This window comes from Ursus arctos, chromosome X, assembly GCF_023065955.2.
Source record: "Ursus arctos isolate Adak ecotype North America chromosome X, UrsArc2.0, whole genome shotgun sequence".
NCBI classification, from domain to species: domain Eukaryota; kingdom Metazoa; phylum Chordata; class Mammalia; order Carnivora; family Ursidae; genus Ursus; species Ursus arctos.
In genome coordinates this window covers 13,131,307-13,159,241 of record NC_079873.1, presented here as the reverse complement: position 1 = coordinate 13,159,241, position 27,935 = coordinate 13,131,307, and the positions used below count along the sequence as shown (strand labels likewise).

Sequence of the window (27,935 nt, the reverse complement as noted above, 5' to 3'; positions counted from 1 at the left end):
CAACAAAAACACACAAGAATTAACCTTGGTGAAGGTCAAGTTTCATTTCTCGTATTACTTTTACATGAATGTGTTTCTCCTAATCATTTTACTATGATACTCCTTAGGTTGGTTAAAAACGTGTATGTGTGTGTTTCTTGGACAGGAGGCAGGCAGACAACTTGGAAAAAGATTCTATTATCTTGGTATGGTCTCTTTTCCACCACAAATTTTGAAAATATGACATATAGTCAAACCAACATCTAAGTCTGAAACACTTCACAATGAGTTTGTGATGACAACTACTCCACACCAAAGTTTCTCAGTCACTCCACCTTTTGCAATCTGGATTAACCCTACCACTCCAATGAACTGTTCTAAGGCTTCCTAGGAACATAGTTTGCGAACTCCTTCTCCCCTAGTCTCCATTCTTTTTTATCAGTCAGCAAACCTTAGACTTCTGGTCTCCACTTATTCCTGAAATAACACTCCTCCCTGAGCATTCCAGACCATGGTGTTTGTCCCTTACTGAATTCATGTGCTCTCATGGCTTTAGGTCTAGCTGTTAAGACAAAGGAATTTGGTGTTTACATAGAAAGTCCTGAAAAGTTTTAAATAGGGAGGTGACATCAAAGCTGAGCTTAAGAAAATTAATCCTGTTGTTCTATGAAGGAAAGAACGAAGCAAGCAAACCAGACCGAAGATTACTATAGTCTCCAAGGCAACTGGTAATAAGTGAACCAAGGCAGATATCAAAGAAAAATTCAACAGAATTTGGCTCCAAAAATCATAGTGAGTTTTGTAAGCATTTTAAAAATAAAGGTTATACCAACATTTCCCACTGCATCCTCCTGAGATTCTAGTCCTATTCTTTCCCACGGTCCCTTGTTCAAGCACTCAGCCATCCAGGGAAAGCTAGAAAGCCAGAGAGTGGATAGGAAAGAGAATACACCCTGCGTAACAGCAGGACTAGCTGTACCCTCACCTTGGCAAGCCTTTGTAAACCTTCTACTGGCACAAATCACAGCACTGTGCTAGTATAGAAACTTTCACATAACTATTAGAAAAGAAAAAAACCTATAAATAGAGAAAGAAACAGGAAATGGCAAAAAGAAGTCAAGGACACACAGCCACTGTAAGCACACCTTCCAAAGATGAAGACTGGCATATATCTGGATGAACACACTGAGTACTGGCAGAGACAAGCTTGGAAATACCAGCACTGTATTTTTCCCTCTGAAAATGTTCATCTAGCTCAACAGCTCAAATATACTTCTCCAGGTTTAAATGAACATCTAGATTTCAAATTTCATGACCAAGTGACACTATACTGCAGGCAACACCCTTTATTCATCAACTACTGAGAAGCTCAGAAGGAAACCTCAATGCTCTGTCACTACAAATTCTGAATGTGTTACTTCTAGTTATAGAGCTCCACCACAAATAAGATCAGGCCTGAAAGTAAGGATTCAGATGTAGAAAGCTAGAAAGAATTCTTTGGCCCTTCAAAGACAAATGACTGCCATGGTAGCCAACTGCCAGGTGTGGAGATGAATCTCAGTCCTCAGCTGGCTAGCGAAGGAGGATGAGGGCTGCAACCAACAGGAATAACAGCACTGTGCCTTCTGCCCCTTCTTAAGAATTCAACATCCAGGGGCACGTGGGTGGCTCAGTCGGTTAAGCACCTGACTCTTTATCTCAAACTCAAGTCTTGATCTCAGGGTTGTGAGTTCAAGTCACTCATTGGGCTCCATGCTGGGTGTGGAGCCTACTTAATTAAGAAAAAAAAAAAGAATTCAACGTCCAGCATAGGCAGCTGAACAGAGACGTGACTACCAAATATCTGGCCAAATGGACAAGTTGGGAGACGCAAGTGGGGTAGAGAGAAGAGAAATACTTGACCGTTCTTACGGCAGTGGAATATAGGCCCTAGCACTGGGTGATGTGAGCTTAAAGCCCAGCACCACCATCTACTAGCTCCACAACCTTAGCCAAATTAACTTCTGCACCTCAGTTTCTGTATCTCTAAAGTGGGGATACAACAGCATCTACCTCATTAGGGTTACTGTAAGGATAAGAGAGAATGCATGGAAAGTGCTTTAAACGTGTCCTCTGTACGAAGTAAACCTCAAATTCAAATCGGCCATCATCACTATTGTATCTAGTGCTAGGTATTAATAAAGAACCTAAAAACAACTCTAACAAATAGGGAAACTTGGCTTGGGACAGAGTGGACACTGCTTCCTGACAGGTAAAGAATATACTACTTGGGGGACCTGGGTGGCTCAGTTGGTTACGCGTCGGCCTTCGGCTCAAGTCATGAACTCCAGGTCCTGGGATCCGAGCACTGCATAGGGCTCCCTGCTCAGCAGGGAGTCTGTTTCTCACTCTCTTTCTGCCCCCCTCCCCATCACTCATTCTTTCTCTCAAAAAAATAAAATCATTTAAAAAAAAAGGAATATACTACTCAATAAAGGAACTAGATCAACTGGTTTCATATATGAGAGAAAAAGTACAGCTGGATGCAAGCAGTCAGTAATGATTCTTTAAATGTTTTCCAAACACTGAAAGGGATTCCCTCCATGATTTGTGGTAGCTACATGCAAGATTACAAGATAGATCAATATATAAAAAGCAATTATATTTCTTTTTTTTTAAGATTTTATTTATTTATTTGACAGAAATAGAGACAGTCAGCGAGAGAGGGAACACAAGCAGGGGGAGTGGGAGAGGAAGAAGCAGGCTCATAGCCGAGGAGCCTGATGTGGGGCTCGATCCCACAACGCCGGGATCACGCCCTGAGCCGAAGGAAGACGCTTAGCCGCTGTGCCACCCAGGCGCCCCCAATTATATTTCTATACACCAGCAATGAAGACTGCAAAAATGAAATTAAGAAAATAAGTCCCTTTAGACTAACATCAAAATAAAACATTTAAGAATAAATTTTTACAAATGTAAAACTTATATGTGAAAACTATAAAATATTGTTGAAAGAAATTAAAGACTTAAATAAATGGAAATACATCCTGTGTTCATGGATTGGAAGACTTAATATCGCTAAGATGGAAAACATCACATTGTATATCATAAATATGTAGAATTTTCATATGTCCATTAGCCTCATTATAAAGTTGGGGAAAAATACTATTGAGATAGCAATACTAACCAACTGATCTACAGAGTCAATGCAATCCCTACCAAACTCCCAGTTGCCTTTTTTTAAAAAACAAAAATCAACAACCTGACCCTAAATTTCATATAGAAATGTAAGGGACCCAGAATAACCAAAACAATCTTGAAAAAGAAGAGAGGCACCTGTGTGGCTCAGTCGGTTAAGCGTCTGACCCTTGATTTCAGCTCAGGTCATGATCTCAGGGTCTTGAGATCAAGCCCCATGCTGGGCTCTGTGCTCACTGGGGAGTCTGCTTGAGATTCTCTGTCTCTCTCCCTCTGCCCCTCCCCACCCCATGCACTTGCTCGTGTTCTCCCTCTCTTTAATACATAAATCTTAAAAAAAAGAAAAGAAAAGAAAAGAAGAAAGTGGGCAGACTCACATGTCCCAACTGCAAAATGTATTACAATTCTGCAACAATCACAACAGTATGGTGCTAGCACAAGCACAGATATATTAATCCATGTAATAAAACTGAGAATCCAGAAATAAGCCTTTATGTTTATGATCAGTTGATTTTTAACAAGGGTGCAAGGAAAATTAAATAGGGAATGATAGTTTTCTCAACAAATGGTACTGGGACAACTGGATAGCCACATGCAAAAAAAAAAAAAAATTGAACCCTTACCTCACACCACATACAAAAAATTAACTCAAAATGGATCACAGACCTAAATGTAAGAGATAAACATATAAAAATCTTAGAAGAAAAAAGGAGCACGTGTTTGTGGCCTTGAGTTAGGCAATGATTTCTTAGATATGACACCAAAAGCTCAAATGATAAAAGAAAAATAAACTGGACTTCATCAAAATTAAAAGCTTCTGCACTTCAAAGGATACCATTCAAAATGTTGAAAGGACAACCCACAAAATGAGAGAAAATATTTTTACATCATGTATGTGAAAAGGGACTTGTATCCAGAATACATAAAGAACCCTTACAACTCAACAATAAGAGACAAATTTAAAAATGGGCAAAGATTTTGAACAGACATTTCTCCAAAAATGACATAAATATGGCCAATAAGCACATGAAAAGATGTTCAACATCATTAGTCATTCAAAAATGCAAAGCAAGGGGCGCCTGGCTGGCTCAGTTGGAAGAACATCCAAGTCGTGGGTTTGAGCCCCATATTGGGTATAGAGATTACTTTAAAATAATAATTTTTAGAAAGAAAATGCAAATCAAAACCATGATAAGATACCATTTCATACCTACTAGGATGACTAAAATAAAAAGACAGGCAATAACAAGTGCTTCAAGAGTGAGAAACTGCAGTCCTCACTCAATGCTAGTGAGATGGTAAACTGGTGCAGCCACGTTGGTAGTTCCTCAAGATGTCCAACTTAGACTTACCATACAATCCAGAAATTCCACTCCCAAGTATATCCATGAACTGATAAATGGATGAATAAAATGTGTCATATTCCTACAATGTAATATTATTCATCCATAAAAGGAGAAGTACTCCTACAAGCTACAACATGGATACACCTTGCAAACATTATACTAAATGAAAGAAGTCAGTTACAAAACACCGTATATTATGTGATGCCATTTATATGGAATGTCCAGAACAGGCAAATTCATAGAAACAGAAAGTAGGCTAGAGGTTGCCAACAGCTGGGGGGAAAGGATAGGGGAATGAAGAAGGACTACTAATGAGTATGGGGTTTCTTTTTGGGGCCAAGAAAATGTTCTAAAATTGGATAATGCTAGCAGTTGCACAATAGTATGAATATACTACAAGCCACTGAACTATAAACTTCAAAAGGGTGAATTTTATTGTGTGTGGATTTTACCTCAATAAAGCTTTCATTAAAAAAAAAACTGTCCAGATTGCCAAACTGAACCCTTAGTTGGCTGTGTACTATGGACCCAAAAGTTTGGGGGTGGAGCAGGAATCCCATAATCCTACTAGATTTTAAAAGGGAACAAGTAGCACTCACAGGAATGATACAATAAGGAAATCTGTAAGGTCGAAGCCATTTGTGTGAGCAAATTCATCCTTTAGAGAACTTGAAAGGTTAAATTTCGTAAGATATGTTGTATCTCTTATTCCCAAAGCGTTTACATATTTCTCAAGTTGCAGAAAGAAATACCAATTTGTAGAAAAAAACTGGACAGACTCTTCTCAGCTGGCCAACTAAAAAATACAACCCCCTTCCAAGTTAAGACAGCACCCTTATCACACTTTGCCCATCTGTACATCTCACAATGGAGGCTATGGGAAGTCCTCCAAAACTATTCCTCAATATTGGAAGGGCACTGAAGAGGAATCTGAAAGACATATCAGAGTCTTAAAGAATGTTCTAGAATGCTTCTGTCATTTTAGCTGCATTCTACAAAGTGGCAGCAGACTGGTCATAAAGATACCCTGGACACAGTATGGTAGGTAAGTTTGAGACAGGTAAACTCAGCCAGGAAGGACATTTCTGGTTATCTCAGTTAACATCTGGTCACTGCAGCTAAAGAGTGAAAAGCAAAAATTTTATAATATCTGTTCTCGAGGCAAAATTAAAAAGATACAAGTGGGTATTCAACGAGAAGTTTCTCTCTCACTCCTGTCCCCAGTCATCCTATTCTCTTCCCCAGGGGCAACCACTATTACCACTTTCCTAAGTATCCTTCCAAAAACTGTCTATACATTTAAGAACATACATATTCTGCACCGTGCCTCTTTCACTGAATTTATGTCTAAGAGCTCTTCACTTAATACACATACTTTATTCTTTTTAACTGCTTCATAATTTTCTATAATATGGATGTACTGTAATTTCTCAACCCTGGAATGAATTATTATTATCAGTATGTCTAAAGCAGAAATAAAACATTAGCTATCCACGGGTAGATGCTACTCATGGATGTGTTTTGTTCAGCCATCACAATGGTTTTAACATGTGCATCTGAATGTATTTGGCCCCATGGGATGTGGTGGAAAGAGCGGTCCACCAACATCCACTCTCCTCTTTTACAGTAAGAGGGATGTCAATGGGAAATGGCTATCCTGCCAGGTACTACATTTCCCAGCTGCCCAGCAGCTAGCTATATCCATGGGACTAGGTTTCCCCAGTTAGAGCTGAGTGGAAGTGATGAAGGTTTCTGGTCTGCAGCTTTAAAGAGATGGCTACATTTCCTCCACACAACCTCTGCCCCTTCTGCTAGGTAGATGCTCAATGACTGGCATAGGGCTATTTGTGGCAGAGGCAGCACTGAAGGGGTTGATCATCACCATGGCAACCTCCAGCTGCAAGTTTTAGGCATGGCTCTGGAAGGGGAAGGTCACTGTTGAGAGCAGAAGGAGGGGAGTTCCCATGCCACACACTGGAGCAAAAGAAACCCCTGCTATGAAAAAATCTGCTTTATGAAAACGACTGTTTCAATGAGGAAAAGGAAGTTAGGATCTAAAAAGTACTACCTTCACAGTGTGATTTTTCTTACAGGAATTTCAGTAATACGTTTTATAAAACAAAATAATAATAAAATAAAATATGTTTTGTGGCTATAAGTATAGAGCTATAAAATCTGAACATCTCCGAACAAGTCCCAGGTCTGACTACGTCTAGATTTTGTCACTTCTCACTGAGACTTTCTTGTATATTTTTTGTTTTCTCTCAAATGCAGCAGCTGTTTGGGCCTTGACAGGATGGCTCCCTGACCTGGATCAGCTATTACAAATGTGATCTCCCATGGGACGCCTGGGTGGCTCCGTCAGTGAAGCGTCTGCCTTCAGCTCAGGTCATGATCCCAGGACCCTGGTATCAAGTCCCGCATCGGGCTCCCTGCTTGGCAGGAAGCCTGCTTCTCCCTCTCCTGATCCCCCTGTTTGTGCTCTCTCTCTCTCTCTCTCAAATAAATAAATAAAATCTTAAAAAAAAAAAACAAAGGTGATCTCCCTTTTACACACAGCAATCATGTCATACCAACTTCTCCCTATAAAAAAGTACACTTTGGGTGTAATACCAGCACCTACCTATCTAGAGCCCTGGGATAATCTACACTCCCATAAATTTAAATTCATACTGTTTTTACAGATATCAAAGGTAAAGCCAATTGTCCCATACTGCCAAAGTGGCTTGTTCATTTTTATATTTGTATTAGAAATCAGCCCTTTGTTATTCTTCCCCATATCGTGTTACCAATCTTCCTAAATTTGAAGGCATTAATGCCACCCTCTTCTAAGTTCTTCCCTTAAATCCCACCCAAATCCTTCACTGAGTCTGTGGGAAGCGCTCTCTGTGGGCTCTCCTCCCCTTGGTCACTACAGTCTTCTATTTCCTTCTCCTCCCTTTTCATAAACATCATCACTCCTATGTAACAACCATCTCATCATTTTCTTCACTTCCCTCTTTCATTCTTGCTTCTTTGCATCTTCTCTCCATCTTATTTCTTCTCCACATGATCAGTCCACCATAGGCCATTCTGACTCAGCAACCTAGCCTCACTTACTCTGTTTTTCAGTCCTTTGCTTGTAATACAGCAGGCAACTGGGGCTCCGTCCCTCTGTGAGCCCACCGAAGAACTGTAAGGAATGGATCACGGACCTGAACCACTGGAGATCAAGGTGGTCAGGGGACTTTATCCTCAGACTCCCTTTCCTCAATGATTTCTGGGCAAATGAGTGCCTATAGGCCAAACATGTTGCTATTGGGATTATGTTTATTATCTCGCCAAAACCCTACAGCTTCGTGAGCTGTTGGCCCTATTTTAGAGATTAAAATCTGAAATGCAGAAAGATTAAGCGGCTTGCTGAAGATCAACCAGTTAATAAGTAGTAGAGCTGGACTCCAAATCCAGTCTTGTCTCTTCCACCATATGATGCAATGTCATAAAGCCACAGCACCTCCATTCCCCAGCACAGCGGGCACTCCTCTCGGGCTTGCACAGCCAGACATGCTTGCACATTTCCAGCCTCTCCCTTGCAAGGAAAACGTATTAAGATAGCTGCCCAGATTGTTTTAATCTTCTTGCATGCACAGAAAAATCTTCTGGGTCATAATCTACCAACCATGTGAAATTTTTATAGCATCATCATCCATGGCTACTCCCACCTCAAATACCAGTTACTATGAAATTATGCCAGAATTTGGATCAAAGTATGGGGGAAAATGCAAGGCAAATTTTTATCTGATGAACTCATGGCAGAGAATCAAATTTCATAGAGAGTTCCAGACTCTACTATATTAAAAAACAATCTGTAATTTTACTGTGAGGAGACTACTTTATTAGAACAACTAAAACATGCTGAGCTCTGCTGGGACACAGAGGTCATGCTAATGTGTGAGCCAAGGAGAGTCTTTTCTTGCTTTAGTAGAAAAGATAATAATCTGCAAATCACTAGCATCTGAGGCTGGCTTGATTTAAAATGCACACAGATAGAGAAAATGTTCCAGGAAATCACTGTATTTATAGCTTGCCTACATTAGTCAGTGGAAAGGCCCTTGCTGCTCCCAAAATAACACTTGGGAAGGCGCTGCATCCTAGCACCTTTGCTAAGCAAAGGCATGCATGGTTCTCATCTGCTGTTCTGTAGGTTCCCTAGGAGGACATCTCCCACTTCACAGGGAGGCAGGGAAGCAGATGGGACCCTCCAACCTCCCCCACCTCCAGCCCAGCTGTAAAGCAGCTGGCTCAAGGAAGTCCTACCCCCAGAAGACCCTCAGCAGGCCACCTGGAGGAGCCCTTGCCCTAGTTCCCTCCACCAACCACCTAATCATCAGTCAGATTTAGAAAGGAGAGCCCCCTTAGCATTAAACCCTCCAAGATACAGGATCTTCACCACAAGGATAAGATGCAGGGGAAGATTCTGGCCAGGTGTCAATCACCAAGATCTTTCACAGAAGAACTGCATAAGCGTCTCAGGAAATGACAGACAGCAATCTTATACACAAGTTACCACGATACAGAGAATAAGACCCCAGCCATGCACTCAGTGGGCTGTCTGGGGTTAAAGTATTTTAATCCTCTTGGTACAGAATTTCATAACTCTTGGTCCATACGAGTGTGGGCGAGGCTCCAGACACATGGGATATCTATCTGCCTAGAACTCCTTTCCCTCCCGAGAATACCATAGTAACTCGAAGACCTTCCTGGGACAGGAAACGGCCAGATCTGCTCGTTCTGTGGACTCACAAAGGCCTCTGTGGCAGACATACATCCAGTCACTTCAACAGGAAAGGGAAAGACTGGGGTGCAGAGGGGCACTTCACCTGGCACACTGGGCTGGAAGACTTTATTCAGATCCAAGGAGGAGGCTCTGGAATGGGTTTTCTGTGGCCGCGGTGGCGGGGTGGGAGGGTCCTCACCCCTTTTCATGGCCTCTTCTATGGAGGTGCTAGAGTAAGATCTGCAGCAAAATAAGGGAAGGTCAGAAGGGAGACAGCAAAGCTTTAGTCTCTGAAGTAGGGCTGAAATGGAAATACCCACAAAAGTCAAAGGCACTACAAAGGACTGACCAGGGCCCATCTCAAAGCAACCACAAATTCAACTGTCCCTTGGGTGCCACTATCTGCAATAATTTCCAAACCCAAACCATGAATCAGAAACTTTTTTAACCTCTTTGTTCATAATATATCTTAGACCTAAATTTACCCAAAGGAAAAGCTTTCCATAAATTCAAATCTGTTTCTATGGGTATTGTTAATAAGAATAACACATAAGCCTTCTGCTTAGGCACTTCCATATTGTAACAGAAGGACTTCGTAGTCTTAAGGGACTGGAGCACTATTCTCCTGCTTACATGAGAAGGTGATGACAGGCACATATGGAAGTGGGGCAGATAACCTGAGAGTAAGAATCAGAGGCTCAAGGGAATACACCACAAACAAAATTCAGGAAAGGGAAACACCCATCTATCAGATGGAGGGGTCTAGACTGTCTTACCATGAGAAATACCAGTTTGGGGAAATTTTCAAAGCAAAAGCCTCCTCTAAACCTTCTCCCTCAATCTGTAACAAGGCAGCAGCTAACTAGACAACTTCTGAGATTGTAACTCCAATAATTATATTTAAAGAAACAGGAAATAAATTATCTGCCAAAGGTCACATAGCTAGAAAGTTACACTGGCTCAATTCAAACCCCAATCTGTTTCTAAATTCCATTTTTAAAATATTCTGATACTGCCTATGAGCCAAGAAAGAAATCTTTTTGGCAGTAGCAGTTAAACTACTTATGAGAGACTTAATTATTTTCTAAATTAATTCAACTCAGTACATTAGTCTATTGCTTAGAAACAGGTTTGTGGATGAGTTCCCAATATGAATTTCTAAGAAGTGGATGTGTATATCTGTTCTATTCAGCCTCTCGGCTAAGTTCATGTCAAAGAATAAAATGACCCTTGAGTCAGAGATGTGTTCTAGAGAAAAATTAACCTCAGAAAACATTATTAGTATTTAGCTATTAGAGTGCCATTTATGAAATCAGAATCTATCGATTACTATTAAGCAATCTCAGTTCTTGGTAAAACTCATTTTGACATAGCAAGTTTTTACTTTCCCGAATCACTCCCTCAAGGTTTCTTTGTCGTAGACGCCTGGGTGGCTCAGTCGGTAAAGCATCTGCCTTTGGCTCAGGTCACGGTTCCAGGGTCCTGGGATTGAGCCCCACATCGGGCTCCTTGCTCAGTGGGGAGCCTGCTTCTCCCTCTGATGGCAGAACCCCCCGGCTTGTGTTCTCTGTCTCAAATAAATTAAAACCTTAAAAAAAGTTTCTTTGTGGTACTTGAAGAGTTTTGTTTGTCATGCAAGGTTGCAATCTTTCATAAAGCCACCATAATGGCATGGAACTGCTCTGGGGTGGCCCTATAAAACAACTGACAAGATAGGCAAGGCAAAGGCATGCAGGAACTGGCAGGAAGAATGGTCTAATAATTTCAATCAGAGTGAAAGGAAATCGATAGGAAAGGACAACAAAGTTTTCAAATGAGAACTCTTGATTTAAAAAGGATATCAGAGACTCTAGCTAGAAATTAAAAGAACTTTTTTTTGCCAGACAGAGTTTTAGTGACATTTTTCAGTCAAGAAAGAAAATATGGTGTGTGTGTGTGTGTGTGTGTGTGTGTGTGTATGCGTGTGTATATCAACACACATACAGAGAGTTAGGCATACCATCCCACACCACATATCTCATTCCATTCTATTTTCATATATAACCTGTGTACCAGTATTTTCATATGGAAAGCTAACTGAATATTAAACAAGTGATACTGTAAAACTATGACTACAACCAATTTAAATATAAATGTGCAGGGAATCAACAAAATAATGAATACAAGTAGTGTTAGAACAGTGATTTTCCCTCTTTCCCTCAGATTTCTACAAAGTTTTATTATTCTAAAAAGGAAGATAAAAATAATTTGATTCTCTCGGTCTCAGTAAAGACCCAGTTAAGAAGCAGTGAAAATAAAAACATCCAAATTAGACTAGGAGACCAATCCTTAAAATAATAATACATAAAAGTTGGCCAGAGATATTAATAATAGAACATGTTACCATGAAATTCTGTACTTTCTTTCACTTTGAGAAAGAGGGGAAGTCAACAGAAGAAAACTAAGATTTACAGTTAACACAGCACACATAAACAGATTTCTGTAATTCAAAGGTTTTTCGTACTATGAGGGCAGATAAATGTTACTATTCCTACATCCTAAAGCCAGTACTTTAAGCCAGTGAAGTAAAAGATCCATTCATCTTAAAAAAAAAAAAAAAAAAAGATGAGTAAATGTGGTAGCCACAGACAGAAACAGTGACTATACCTCTTTTTCCTGCCAAAAAAGATTACTGTATCTATTGTTTCAAAAAATATGAATATAGATATCTGTATCTTCTATAAACAAGGAAACAAAACCCCAATTTAGAAAATCTAGACATAAAAGATAAACTAAGGGATAACTCTCAGATTTACAAAAAGACGAGGTTTCCTTAATTATCAATATTTCAAGCATATAAAATATGATCAGATTTAAATTCACTTTTTCAGGAATGTGTCTCAGTAGCCAAAGGAAGAAAAAAGTCACCAAGAACCAAAGCAAACACATGTGTACTGTCCTGTCTTACACTGCTGTCAACCACTGAAGAGTGGCCCCAATACCATTCCCCTCTCTGATGTTCTATTAATGTTTCTGTATTTCTCCTCGATCCTCCACTCTGATGTCTGATGTCAACCGCAGCTCTGCCTTACTCGCTCTTCCTCTTCTACTAGCTTCTACTGATCTAAAAACTGTGAAGCCAAAAAGCAGCTCTAAGACAGGATAAAACAGACCATATGCACTGCTTACCTAAAGTCTCAAGCCTCATTAAAATCACCATAAGCATTTTAATTTCCTACTCTAGATTTCATCCCTCAGGCGTCTTGCTTTTTGGTGTCCACCTTGTCCTGGTAGTAAATTTCAGTGTTACCTTTGAACCACATTTCCTTCTCTCCAAAGCTACTGCCCTCTATTCCTTATCATCCTGCAACAACTGGGCCATATCCACACAAACCACTTCTTATCAGGCAACCAGCCAGCAGCAGCCACCGTCTTCCAGCACTAATAAACACAGAAACTGAGAGTCTCCCAGCAGCACTGCATGCTCCAAACAGGCCCTTCATGACAAGGGAATTCACCCCTATTCTAAGCTTCAAATCTGAAGGAAAAGGGTTGGGCTTTGGGTTGTGGAATTTTATTTCTAGTCAGGGACAGGATAGAAAGGACATTAAAGCAGAAATTAAACAAACACTACCTGGATCTTGGTCTTGCTTTGAGACTGTTGGAATCCTTAGAAGTGGCTGAAACAAAGATTAGTTGTTGTTTACTTGGATTTCATTTCTGCAGTTGAACAGGTTTCTAAGCAATACCCAGGCTAGTACAGAACAAACATTATCAACAGGTAAATGTGAGATACAGGAGTCCCTGTGGAGAACTTGAGCGCCTCCACATTTTCATTGTCACTTTACTTCTACAGCTAAAGGCACAATTCAAAGGAAGGAGAAACCAACACTCTTTTTCCTTTTGTTAGAGCACTAAGAAGCTATTTTCAAATCTACGTTGATGAATAAAGAAATTCCAGTCTAAAAAGAAAACCCTCTCAAGGGGTTATCTACTTATATAATAGTGGGTTCAGACCTGTGGTTTTCTTTGTCTACTGTGATAGCCTGGTAACTGATTTTGAACCAGCCTCCCCTGAAGGCTAAGAAGAAATCTATCAGGTTACATATTTCAAGATTTTCTTAAAATACACTACCAGAGCAGCATGACCACAAGAAATCAAAGCTCCCACAAGTTAAATTGAAATGAGCTACACAGATTTTCCTATAAGAAAATATTCCTGTGTCCTATGTCTCTGTCACCAAATCATACAGAGGATATTACAGAGTGAAATCATTAAAATATTTTATCAACCATGCAACTTTTCCTTATCAAATTTAAATCATGAACTAACTTGCTCAGTATCGACACCCATGGAGCCTACTTTCCCATCACAAGATGTTGAGAGTAATTAGAAACGTTTACAAAAAGATTAATCCTTTTTTATGTTTTCAATACCCTACGGAAGACAACTTTAGAAACCATTAGTTATGCTAAGGTTTTGCAAACACTGCAAATTTTTCATCATAAAATGTCATAAAAATCCAAAGAAAAAGTGCTACTAACTAGGAACAAGGAGAATATAGTTTGTATATTGTTTGCACAGATTCTTCCAAACATTTTCTTATGTCTCAATCAATTATCCCACCCTTTTTTACATTGCTCTAAAGATAAAAACCCACCTTGGGATGAAGCAGCCTGGATTGATGATGGTCATTAAAATCCATGGGTTAGATAAGCAGGAAAGAAAGGGGAGCTAAAAATGCTAACAAGGCACAAAGCACGCTAGCAATATATATTCCCTTAGATATGGTCAGCTGCAGAAAAGATGCATTTCTCCCAAAATAAACATTTTGGCTTGGTAGTGAGAACACAGGCATCTTTCAACTTCAATCCATCAAAATGCTGCCAGAGCCCTAAAAAGTATGGGAGGCCTAGGGAGTTTGAGCCTTGTCCTGCCCTACCCATTACCAGGCATCCACACCTGCAGGTACATGTAGTTACCCCCACCACCCATGACCCCACAAACCCCAGGCAGCAAAGGAAAGGGGCCTAAGGGGAGCCCATCCTGCAGTCAAGCCTGCTGCCTTGGGGCTGAGTGAACAGTGTGACCAGACTCACCACAAAGCTGGGGGCCACCCTCTGGGCAGGCTGCCCACAGCCGGCTCTGAACACCTCTTCTCCCTCAGGCCACACTGCTTTCCAGAAATATGTGGGTCAAGAAAGTCTCAGTCACGTTAATATAAGTCTGGCTCCCCAAACCAGACCATGGGGGTGACCGTTAATTCATTTGTCAATTGCCATTATCTCTGTCTTTTTGCTGGGGTGAGAATGGGTGTGGAAGGAGGGGTAAACCCTGCCAGTGAGAGATAGACACACAGACAGATGGGGTGGGGGGGTATGGATAAGCAGTAGAGACCGAGACAGGAGTCCTAAGGCCCCTTTCTCATGGGGAGAGAGAAGGTGAAGGTACTTTGAAAACTAACTGTATTTTAGAATTGCAAAATATTACTGTTGTAGAATGCTCCTAATTTTTCAAGCTTAGAAACCTCTAAATTTAGTTCCCATTAGGACAGCAAAGGAGGTACAAGTGGAAGCAGGTGATGGAAAGAGAAAACTGCTCTACCCTGGAAGACCATGGGGTGATAGTTGGCAACGGGGCAGCTGCTGGAATCACCAACCGTGTCTGGAGACTACAGTGTGAGGCCTAATCCCCTCAGCATGACCTAGAGACATCAAGAAAAAGATCACCATTCTGCAGTGTTTCCTGTTGAATTAGGCTGGAATATGATGCTAGCTAAGGAATCTATTAGACTCCACTAATATATACACTTTCAGAAATTAAAAGGGTAAAGGCATATTAAAAAATATGTGACTAGGAATTACCCCCATTCCCTGATAACGGTCCCACCACAACATCATCCTCATCACCATTACTATTATCATTATTATCATCATTATTACCACTCACTGTGGAAGAGCAGGGCAGGGAGATACTTAGCTTGCCATCTGCAAAAATATAGCCCAGGAAGATCTTGGTAAGTCCCCACAGGTTTCGGATCACAAAAAGCTAGAGAACCCTATTCCAGTTAAATCTTCCATCAGCCTCCAAGCCCCTGAAAGTCAAACTCAGCATTTGGGGCATGTGAATATCTGCAGAAATGGCCAGGGCTTGTTGTACTGGAATCCAGGCAGAAGCCAGTGGGGAGATCACAGCTTCTAATTTAGCTGGGAAGAGGGAAGAAGAATGACAACTTCCTAGAACACCCTGGGCATGTCATCTCTGCAGCAAACTGAAAGGATAAAAAGGCAAGCCTAAAGTTTAATTCTCTAAGAGGCGGCAACTCAACTGAGGTGAAATTCCGTGTGGCATGGACAGACATTCAGAATTAGAAACCACCACCTTGAAACTCTATAGTGTCTCGCACTAGAAATCTAAACATGCCCCAGGAAAGGGGGTATTAAATAGGTTTTCAGATGAGGGATTCCCTCATATCCACTCCAGAAAGGGAAAGCAGTGGAAAAATGAATCAGAAACCACACAGCATGTTCCCAGGCAGAATGTGAAACAAATTCAGATGTACTTCCCGCACCGTGGCACACCCTGATAGCATTTGTCTGGTGACTCCATGCCCCAGTCAATGAAGGAATCTTAAAAATGACATCTGAAGCTCATACTCCAGAGAACACGTGATGCTCATGGAAAAAATAGGAAGTTTTTAGCCTAGAAGGCTGCTGGAAAAGCACCAATTTAACTTTCCAAGTTCAACTAGCTTTTATTAATATTGTTAACACGAAGTTTACAAAAATGGAGGTACATCCACTTTAGCTCCAGAAATTAGAGGTGGAAAGGACCTACCTCAGGTATTTGTCCTAAGAAGGGAGAAGAGGGCAAGCCTAAAGTCTAATTCTCTAACAGGCCAGCAATCCATTTGTCTTTACATAAACTGAGCATTTCTTCCTATGATAAAGGAACCCAAATCAGTTTCAAAAACCTAAACTATGCTTGAGAATTCCTACCACTTTTGGAGTCATGGTTGATCTACAATATCAATTTTCTATTTCTTAACATCATCTCCTACAAGCAGAGGTTCCCAAAATAGGCTACACATCAGAATCACCTGGGGGGCTGCCTAAAAACACAGAATCTTAAACCTCATCACTGAAATAAATCATATATTCTTATTCATGCTCTCTCTCTCCCCTCCTCCTTCAATCTTCCCCCACCCCTCTCTCTCTTTTAAACCTTGAATGAACTTAGTGTTTGGGAAATACTGTACTATAGCATAAGCCTCAATGTTATACTGATTCCTTTGTTCCAACTTTAAACAAATAAGCCTGGGATGATAGCTAGCTAACCAAAACAAACATGATTTACTTATTAAATATTATGAAAGATAACAATGAGAGAATACAACAACTTCTTTCACATCCTTATAAATGGAGCCCCAAATAGTAATACCCTCCCTAGCCAGTTTGTTTTTAACTAGGTTTGGCTTCGTTCAGTGATGGCTCCCATCAAGAGAGCTGAGGACATAGGCCTGGCCATCTCCACATTCATAGACACAGTTCCAACTCTCCAAGAACATGGGCAAACACAACTTTTCTTTTTCTCCTTGGAATCTACTTCATGTACAAGCACATTTACTTGCCTTCCTGGTGGTAAAGTTTAATGAAAACATTTGAGATTTTTGCTTTAGAAATGGAAAATTTCAACTGTGGGCCTCCAGTTGATCTACCCATTAGCTCCTTACTCTACACAGAAACCACAATGGTTTACTGAAATCTCAACTCCAAGCCTTCCCAATTTTACAGTAAAAGTAACAATGAGACTCTAACTTCAAACTGCGTGGTCCTATTAGTGAAACCTAAATTCAGAACTTAAAAAAAAAAAAAACCACCCTCTTCTCATACCTGAAAAGAGGAAAGGGGTAAAAAACAACCAAAAGGTTTCCTTAGAATGAAACACAAGGCAAATATTTACAGAGAAACCTATACTTCCACCAATTTTCTACTCACTGAAACTACTGGGTTTTTTAAATTAGAAATAATTACATTAAAATATATTAAAATGGTTTTCTCCTACCTGGATCCTCAGACATATCCTTTGGTAAGGCTTCATCCGCAGTACTTTTCAAAGCTAGACGTGTTTTGTTTTGTTCTAGACGTGTTTTGTTTTGCTCTTAAACAACAAGAGAAAGAAAGGAGAAAAAGAAAAAACTGTAAAATTTTATGTCTGAGGCACATTACATTAAAACAAAGAATCCCTAGTCATCACTTATGACAATGGTGTTATAAACCTCTATACGCTGCTATAGCACTTAGTAAAACAATAAAGATTCCCTAAAGTATGGAAATAGGTTCTCAGCCCACAAGGAACAAAGCAGTTATTTCCAACTTTCAACAGAAAGCACCTCTAGTGGCTATGAGGAGTATTACCAGGAAGTATGAGAAATTTCCCCCTTTCATTCCTGACACCCATACCAATGACATCAGAATCTCTCTGAGAGTGAGATACAGCCTTCAGTATTTTTAGACCTCACCCGGTTATTCCAATGTGCAATCAAGGCTTAGACCCACTAGAAAAGAGAGTGATCAGAGAACACACTGCTGCAAAAAATGTCTAGTTCTGCCTGCCTCTCCTGAGCAAATATTTAAATAGAGAGCAAGCAATTATTATTTCCTAATGGAACACTTATTTTTCATGTTTAACTTCTGTACAAAGCAGCAACAATGACAGGTCTCAACAATAAAACCTGAAATAGCTTCACTGATCTTTAGTCCCTTCGGATAAGCCTCTCATTCGTGGGTAGTAAATCAGTATCAAATAATAAAAAGAAGATTGGCTTGAGACTTAGAAAATCTTTGTTCTTATCTCCATTCTTTTTATTATTAAGCAAATGATTCATACTGCCTGCACTTCGGTTTACTCATCTCTGTGTTTTAGGTGATGAAACATACTAGCTTCCATTCAGTTTTGTGAGAATTGAATAAGACAATGAATGAGGAAGGACCTGGTAGATTATAAAGAATTACATGGAGTGGTGTTGGCAGGGGGGGTAGACACCCAACTGTTCTAACTATTCCCAGGCCAACTCATCTCTGTGATTCACGGTAGCGCTAACATGGAAAACTGTGTTGTACTGCTTCTCACTCGCCCAGTAAGACAGACAAATGGTTGCTGACTCCACAACACAGCCTCACATCCACAAAGTCACAAGATAAATCCCAGGGACAGAAACTCTCTTCAGAAGATGACTTCCTCAAGGATTAGACCTCTGCACAAATATGCATTTATACTGATGTTCTGGGATCACATCTGCCAACCCAAGATGTTAAGCTCTCAATTCTTCCAGCTTCCAGTCATTTCCCAATTAGTGCAACCAAATCCCAATGTAAAGTGTCAAGAGTAGTCTGAGGGTCAGCAGTGAGTAAGGGGCCAATGAGTTAGGGGGCTCTGGAAGCTCCTGTTATCACTTTAGAAACTACAGTTTTCTGACAACAATTTGAACTACTTAATCCATCCAAATGTGTTCATATACTGAGCACTGTCCTCATATGCTCCAGAAGCCAGCCATTTCAAGAGAAGTAGATGAAGAAACACAGGTAGAATGTCCCTAAAGGAAGAAAACTCATTCTTTTCATACCTTGTTTGTCATCACTAGTCACATCTTGGGCTGGGACAGGAAAGTCAGCCATGTCTTTAATAGATAGCTTCTTGGGAAAGAAAAGTAAATAAATTATACAGGTTGAAGTGTAAATTAAGTTACATGTATATATGATAAAAATGCTTTAAAAGCAACATAGCTTGGCAATATTTCTGTCTTCAGTAAACTGTGACATTAGATTCCTAGTGAGGTATAAGTTAATTTGTGTTGAAAATTTACATGTGGGGCACCTGGCTGGCTCAGTTGGTAGAGTACATGACTCTTGATCTCAGGGTCCTGAGTTCGAGTCCCACCTTGTGTGTAGAGATTACATAAAAATTTTTAAATGTAAAAAAAAAAAAAGAAAATTTACATGTGCAGAGAAAAAAATGATGATACAGATTTAGGCATACGTATAAGACTGCACATTAAATCTGAATCTGTTGTGGGATTCAGCCAGAGAATTGTGTAACATGTGCCCAATCTGTCAAAAACAAACCTGTACCTTATGTACTCTTCCACAAGCAGAGAGAGGTTCTGACAAGTGGCCCCATAATGCAGATATTTGCCAAAATCTGTTATGCAGAGAGTGTTCAACCCTGATTCAAACAGCCTCCTTGTCAAGGAATAAGAAAAATGAGCATAACAAAATTTTCTCCTAACTCAATTAGGGGAAGTCTTCACTAATACTAATAAGAAAGAATACCCAAATTGATCACATATTGATCAGTTTAAAATTCCATTTAAAAATCTACTTACTATAAATATATTTCTTATAAAGTCTCAATTAATATGCATTCTAAGACCTTTGACAAAAGAATAATATATATTAATATTTACTACATATACTATATATATAAACAAATTCTGGAAAGATACATAAAAATTGAAGGGTGACTAGGTAGATTGGGGGAAAGGATGGGAGGAGGACTTCTCACTATATGTCTTCTGATATTCTTTTAATTTTAAACATATTCAGAAAATCACATAAACCTTAAAGGAAGTAGGGTAAATCCTGGAGTCATCCAGTGCTCCAAAAGGTTAACTGTTTTGCCTCTCAGAATCTGAACAACCCCAGTGGGATAAGCAATACTTCTGTTTTTCAACTGTTTCAAAGAATGGAGTTCAGTACTGCTTGGTGGTAACAATCCTCAGTTAGGTCATTCTTGGCATTACCATGAAGCCTCCAGATATAATTTTCTATTCAAAGTCTACTATCTCCAATACAACAGAGAATGTATCTTAACAGTGGCTTTCTTTTATTTTCTCCCACCTGGACTATAAACTAGATTCCTAGTAGAAGAAAATGATTTAGGAGTGGAAAATATAAATAAAAAGTTACCCTCAAAAAAACACCAATAGCACCAAAAATCATACTTTATCTTGGAATTAACTTAACCAAAGATGTAAAGGATCTATATTCTAGAAACTACAAATCACTCTTGAAAGATACTGAAGAAGACACAAAAAGATGGAAAAATATTCCATGCTCATGGATTGGAAGAATTAACATAGTTAAAATGTCCATGCTACCCAGAGCAATCTACACTTTCAATGCTATCCCGATCAAAATACCAATGACATTTTTCAAAAAACTGGAACAAACAGCCCTTAAATTTGTGTGGAACCAGAAAAGGCCACGAATCGCCAAGGAAGTGTTGAAAAGGAAAAACAAAGATGGGGGCATCACAATGCCAGATTTCAAGTTGTACTACAAAGCTGTGATCACAAAGACAGCATGGTACTGACACAAAAACAGACACATAGACCAATGGAACAGAATAGAGAACCCAGAAATGGACCCTCGGCTCTTGGGGCAACTAATCTTTGATAAAGCAGGAAAAAACATCCAGTGGAAAAAAGACAGTCTCTTCAATAAATGGTGCTGGGAAAATTGGACAGCTACATGCAAAAGAATGAAACTTGACCACTCTCTCACACCATACACAAAGATAAACTCCAAATGGATGAAAGACCTCGATGTGAGACAGGAATCCATTAAAATTCTAGAGGAGAGCATAGGCAGCAACCTCTACGACATCGGCCACAGCAACCTTTTTCATGACACATTTCCAAAGGCAAGAGAAACAAAAGATAAAATGAACTTGTGGGACTTCGTCAAGATAAAAAGCTTCTGCACAGCCAAGGAAACAGTCAAAAAAACTAAGAGGCAGCCCACGGAATGGGAGAATATATTTGCAAATGATGCTACAGATAAAAGACTGGTAACCAAGATCTACAAAGAACTTCTCAAACTCAATACGTGAGAAACAAATAAACAAATCATAAAATGGGCAGAAGATATGAACAGACACTTTTCCAATGATGACATACAAATGGCTAACAGACACATGAAAAAAATGTTCAAAATCATTAGCCATCAGGGAAATTCAAATCAAAACCACACTAAGATACCACCTTATGCCAGTTAGAATGGCAAAAATTGACAAGGCAGGAAACAGCAATTGCTGGAGAGGATGTGGAGAAAGGGGATCCCTCCTACATTGTTGGTGGGAAAGCAAGTTGGTATAGCCACTCTGGAAAACAGTGTGGAGGTCCCTTAAAAAGTTAAAAATTGAGCTACCCTATGACCCAGCCATTGCACTGCTGGATATTTACCCCAAAGATACAGACGTAGTGAAGACAAGGGCCATATGCACCCCAATGTTCATAGCAGCAATGTCCACAATAGCTAAATCGTGGAAGGAGCCGAGAGGCCCTTCAACAGATGACTGGATTAAGAAGCTGTGGTCCATATATACAATGGAATATTACTCAGCTATCAGAAAGAACGAGTTCTCAACATTTGCTGCAACATGGACGGCACTGGAGGAGATAATGCTAAGTGAAATAAGTCAAGCAGAGAAAGACAATTATCATATGATTTCTCTCATCTATGGAACATAAGAACTAGGAAGATCGGTAGGGGAAGAAAGGGATAAAGAAAGGGGGGTAATCAGAAGGGGGAGTGAAGCATGGGAGACTATGGACTCTGAGAAACAGACTGAGGGCTTCAGAGGGGAGGGGGTGGGGGAATGGGATAGACTGGTGATGGGTAGTAAGGAGGGCACGTATTGCATGGTGCACTGGGTGTTATACGCAACTAATGAATCATCGAACTTTACATCAAAAACCAGGGATGTACTGTATGCTGACTAACATAATATAATAATAAAATATTATTATAATAAAAAAAACCACCTTTGAAAGAAATTTTTAAAACCTAAATAAATGGAAGGGCATCCCATGCTCATGGGTCAGAAGACTCAATATTGTTAAGATGGCAATACTCCCCAAATTCATCTACAGATTCAGTGTAATCCTTCTGCACTTTTTTGCAGAAATGAACAGCCTGTCCTAAATTTCATAAAGAAATGCAAGGGACCCAGAACAGTGAAAATATTCTCTTTAAAAAAAAAAAACAAAAAAAAAACAGAGTTGAAGGACTCAAACTTCTCAATTTCCAGACTCACCACAAAGTTATAGTCATCAAGACAGGGTGCTCCTAGCATTATGACAGACATCCAGATCAATGGAATAAAATTGAGAATCCATAAATAAGCCCTTAAATTTATAGTCAACTGATTTTCAACAAAGGTGCAAGACAATTCAACAGGGGGAAATTATCTTTTCAACAAATGATTCTGAAATAACTGGATATCCATATACAAAGAATGAAGGTGGGGGTGCCTGGGTGGCACAATCAGTTAAGTATCCAACTCTTGGTTTCGGCTCATGTCATGATCTCAGGGTTTTGAGATTGAACCCTCCAACAGGCTCCATGCTCACCATGGAGTCAGCTTCAGACACTCTCTCTCTCTCTCCCTCTCCCCTTCTCCTCACTCTTTTTCTCTCTCTAAAATAAATAAATAAATCTTTGACATTAAAAAAAAAAGAATGAAGGTGGACCTCTTCCTCACGGCATATACAGTACCTTACTCAAAATGGATCACAGACCTAAATGTAAGATCTAAAACTACACAACTCTTAGAAGACCACATGGGAGTAAATCTTCATGATCTTCTGTTAGGCAATAGTTTCTTAGATATGACACCAAAAGCACCAGCAACAAAAGAAAAAAAGACAAACTGGACCTCGTTAAACTAAAAGACATTCGTGTTACAGAGGTCACTATCAAGAAAGGAAAAAGAGGGGCACCTGGGTGGCTCAGTTGGTTAGGTGTCTGCCTTTGGCTAGGTTCATGATCCCGGGGTCCTGGGATCGAGCCCTGCATTGGGCTCCCTGCTCAGCGGGGAGTCTGCTTCCCCCTCTGCCTCTGCTGCTCCCTCTGCTTGTGCACACGCACGCTCTCTCTCTCTCTCTCTGTCAAATAAATAAAAGCTTTAAAAAAAAAAAAAGAAAGGAAAAAGAAAAACCAAAGAAAGAAAATACTTGTAAATTATATATCAAATAAGGGACTTATGTTCAGAATATATAAAGAACATTTACAGCTCAATAATAACCCAATTTATAAAAGGACAAAAAATTTGAATAGACATCTCACAAAAGAAGATATACAAATAGCAAAAAAGAACAAGAAAAGATGCTCAACATCAGTAGTCATTAGGAAATTAAAATCAAAACCACAATGAGATACCAACAACTTCACTCCCACTAGGATAGCTAATATAAAAAACACAGACAATAACAAGTGTTTTTTTAAAGGATTTTATTTATTTATTTTAGAAAGAAAGAGAGAGAGAGAGAGCAGGGAGAGGGACAAGCAGACTTGCACTGAGCATGGAGCTCCATGTGAAGCTCGATCCCGGGACCCTGAGATCATGACCTGAGCCAAAACCAAGAGTCGGTCACTTAACCAAATGAGCCACCCAGACACCCCAACAACAAGTTTTAACAAGGATGTGGAACAACTGGACTCCTCATACATTACTGCTAGAGGAATGTAAAATGCTGCAGGTGCTTAGGAAAGCTGTTTGGTAGGACCTCAAAAAGTTAAACTCAAGCTACAATATGACACACAATTTCACTCCTAGGTAAACACCCAAGAGAATTGAAAACGTAATTTTACACAAAAATTGCTACATGAATGTTCATAGCAGCATTTTTTCCCTTACAACCCCAAAGTGGGAACAAGCCAAATGTCCATCAACTGAAGAACGGACAAACAAAATGTGGCAGATCCACACAATGGAACACTACTCAGCAGTAAAAAGGAATGAAGCACCGATACATGCTAGAACATGAATGAACTTTGAAACATTATACAAGGGGCGCCTGGCTGGCTCAGGAGGTTAAGCATCTGCCTTCGGCTCAGGTCATGAGCCCAGAGTTCCAAGACTGAGCCCCATATCAGTCTCCCTGCTCAGCGGGGAGGCTGCTTCTCCCTCTGCCCCTCACCCCACTTGTGCTCACTCTCTCTCTCAAATAAATAAATTTTTAAAAAATGAAACATTATACTAAATGAAAGAAGTCACCAAAAAAACGCATATATTGTATGATTCTACATGAAATGTCCACAATAGGCAAATTTGGAGACAGAAAATAGATTACTGATCACCAGGGGCTGGGGCAAAGGGGGTATAGTCAATGACTGCTAATGAGTACAGGTTTTCTTTTCTGGAGTGATGAAAAATATTCTAAAATAAGACTATACCGATGGTTGCACAACTCTGTTAATACACTAAAAAACCACTGGATTGTATACTTTAGATGAGTATAGTATGTGAATTATAGTTTAGTAAAGTTGTTTACAAAAGAAAGAAATCCAGTAATCTAAGAAGCACTGCTAAAGGGGACTTCACCTGAAATTATAATCTTTAATTCTTGAAGGAAACAAGTACATGGTTACAGCTCTGCTGTCTAGAGATCTGATCTGTGCTGCTGAGCAAAGTTCTCACGACCTGAATCAGCTACAGCTTCATTCACAGCACAAACACCTATATGGAGTCATCCCTCACAGGACAAGTACCAAGATCTATTTAAATCCCATGCATGCATTCAAGAGAGATTAAAAGATTGCTAGAAAGAACAATGAATAAAATAGAAGAAAATGAAATATTTAATCATTAGTTACTAAAATTTGACCTAGGGGCACCTGGGTGGCTCAGTCGTTAAGCATCTGCCTTCAGCTCAGGGCGTGATTCCGGCGTTATGGGATCGAGCCCCACATCAGGCTCTTCTGCTATGAGCCTGCTTCTTCCTCTCCCACTCCCCCTACTTGTGTTCCCTCTCTCGCTGGCTGTCTCTATCTCTGTCAAATAAATAAATAAAATATTTTTTTAAAAAATAAATAAATAAATAAAATTTGACCTATACTTCTTGAATGGCCAAAGCATCAATTAACCTCATTACTTTGTCCTTGAATTCTATATATTATTACATGATTATCTAAAAGCACCTCACCCTAGAATATAACAATTGTGTGGGGAAAGGGTTGTTGTTGTTGTTGCTGCTGCTGCTGCTGCTGCTGTTATTGTCGTTTTGCTTTCTTGCTTGTTTGTTTTTTGTGGTTTTTTTTGGACAGGACAAAGCAAAGACTTTTAACCCCCACCAACCCCCACCAACAGAGCCAGTTTAAAGTATACAAAAGTATCTAACATAAAACGAGCTGCACATCACGTCCATAAAGGTGAATATCCATAATGTCATCAAGGACATCAGAGTGTGTGTGTGCGTGTTTAAAAGTATCTCCATTTACAGACTTCACAGCTGACTGTATTATTTGCTCCTTTCCTTTTAGACAGATGATAAATGACTACATGGGGGAAAGCAACACAAGCCAATAATTAATTTCTCTAAAACAAAGCATTATTTGTTTCTGTTGGAAGGGCAAAGATCACCTGATACCGTGGCAAGTTGAAACATAACATTTATAGAGAAAGAATAAGAATTTATGACATTTTTTAATAAATCACCGAACAACCTCATAATTTTACACAAGCAAGGGGACCCAAGGCAAACAAACAAAAACAGGGCAACTGCATAAGTCTCCAGACTCTGCCAGAACCCGAGTATACAGAGGGTCAGGAAAAGTGGCTAATTATTGTTATCTGCTTCTCCGTCATATACATTCTTCAAAAGAAAAAAAAGAAATTTAAAAACTTAAAACTCTCAAGTGCACATCTATCACTCTTCCTGATGTCACTTTATAGCTATTTCCCGTGAGCAGAAATCTGTTAAAGAAAGTAACAGAGACTCTGACTCAAAGAAAGAGGAGAGGCCAAGAGAGGTGTTATCAGAAGGAACACTGCAGAAGCAGGCTGATTCTGTTATAGAGGAACAGAGGATGTCATTGCAACACAGACCAAATGCATGAGAGCCCTATAGAAAAAAATAATCACACACAGTTGCAAAAATGAAAGAAATGTCCCTGTATCCTGCGTCTGACTTCCATCATCTTGCAAGTTTTAACCAGGGTCAGAGGACTATAATAGCAGCCTATGAATAAACCTCCATTTATTACAAATTTCCAGACTTTTTTTTAGGATTGTAACAGCAGATGTCATAAGGTGTCATCACAGCAATCGTTAACAGTGATGATGATGATGATGAAGAGTGTGCTGATATTAACAATGACCATAATGACTCCTATTTATTGATGCATACCTAAGGACCACTAAGCATGTGGCTAGGCCCTTACATCAGTGGCCCAACACTGTAGGAATTCCACAAATTTCTCTTGGGGATAATCCAAATCAGTCTTCATTTGGTCCCAACACTAAAAACCCCAAGGGAGAAGGCAGCTTTGATTGTCTTTTGGGATCCACTTACATAGTTCTCAAACTTCCTCTTAAAACTATCCTGGGTCCATTAGACCTTGTTCATACTCAGTTACTAAAAATACTTTCCTACATGTACTTCAAAATTAAAGTGTGGTTGAAATAAACAACTCGCCTAGCATTTTTCTGGCTTATTTTGTCTACACCTACATTTCATCCCTAGAAGGTCAAGAGACTACTTTGCTTATTTCACTAAATCTAGTTCTAGGAAGAAAAGGAAAAAAAGTAATTATAGATATATCTGGTGTCTAGATTTGAAAGGTTGAGCCTCAACGTAAGTATTCAGCTTGAAGAGAAAATGTTATAAAAGTGAATTTTCTAGAGTTTGTAAAGAATGGAGGCTAATGGATTTTAATTTGACACACATCCTTATTTATTAACATATGAAGATCTTTTACCTCCATCCGATTCAACTCACGGGGTTGTTGGTTCGCAGGCATTGACTCAGAATAAGAATCAAATAGCGAGCACTCCCGCTTGGGCTTAGGAAAGGCTAAGAAGAAACAAAAAGAATACATAAGAATATATACTATATTCACAGCAGTCATTGTTTCCTATCAGCTCTTCTGTGCTTAGGAAATATAACAACAAAATCTGCTAGCCCCAATAGACTACTTATGGCTATAATCGAGCCGAGGGAGTATTTTAAGTTCTTCACATACACAACCTACTATTTCTGTCACCCCCATTTTACATGTGATGAAAGTGAGGAGCAGGGAAGTTAAGCAACTTATTCAGGGTCATATAGCTGGTAAATGCAAGACCAGGGTCTTGAACTGTCTGCATTTACGTTGTAACACAGTAGTAACCTTCACTATCACAATACTTTATGTTTTAACTATGCTACTAGCATAATTTTTAAATGGCAGTAACTGGTGATAGTTTTAATGCTATGAACATTAACTAAGGAAATACTTTACATTTTAGCTATTGTTGTTGGAAACAGACAAGATCTTACAATGATAGGTGCCCAAGAAAACTTTATAAAATACTCTTTTCTTTTGGTTAGCAGAAATTAGAAAAATAAGAGCACAAGCTCTTGCGGATTAACAACAAGGAAAGAAGAATCACATTTTGGGTTTCTCCTAACATAAAACAGTGACAGAAGCTGCTATGTTAGCTGGGTAGCCAAGTGGATTATGCTACTTGGTAAACTAATACTCAACACACCATTTCTGAGAAGCAGATTCTGTTTCACCACTTTGTCACAAAGTAATTAAGAAAGAAATATCTCATCAACCAGGAAATTGGTCAATATCCCAAGGAGGAAAAAGTAGATCATGGTAGACAATAACCAGAAGCTACAAATTTCTCAAGACCAGCTATTAAGAAA

The 27,935-nt window shown here is 39.5% G+C and overlaps 1 protein-coding gene across 7 annotated transcripts in view; it reads right to left on the bottom strand.

The window, feature by feature from the left end:
- Positions 1-27,935, bottom strand: part of REPS2 (RALBP1 associated Eps domain containing 2) — a 215,800-nt gene that overhangs the window by 73,882 nt on the left and 113,983 nt on the right. For 6 of the 7 annotated variants that reach the window (XM_057310284.1, XM_057310293.1, XM_026480258.4 and 3 more), the window contains exons 9-13: positions 27,001-27,095; positions 18,864-18,933; positions 17,303-17,398; positions 12,872-12,917; positions 9,362-9,498 (exon numbers count right to left, since the gene is read on the bottom strand). In XM_057310284.1, the coding sequence (XP_057166267.1) occupies positions 9,362-9,498; positions 12,872-12,917; positions 17,303-17,398; positions 18,864-18,933; positions 27,001-27,095 (444 nt within the window). The remainder of the gene's footprint in view (positions 1-9,361; positions 9,499-12,871; positions 12,918-17,302; positions 17,399-18,863; positions 18,934-27,000; positions 27,096-27,935) is intronic. The other variant, XM_057310292.1, reaches the window with a different exon arrangement.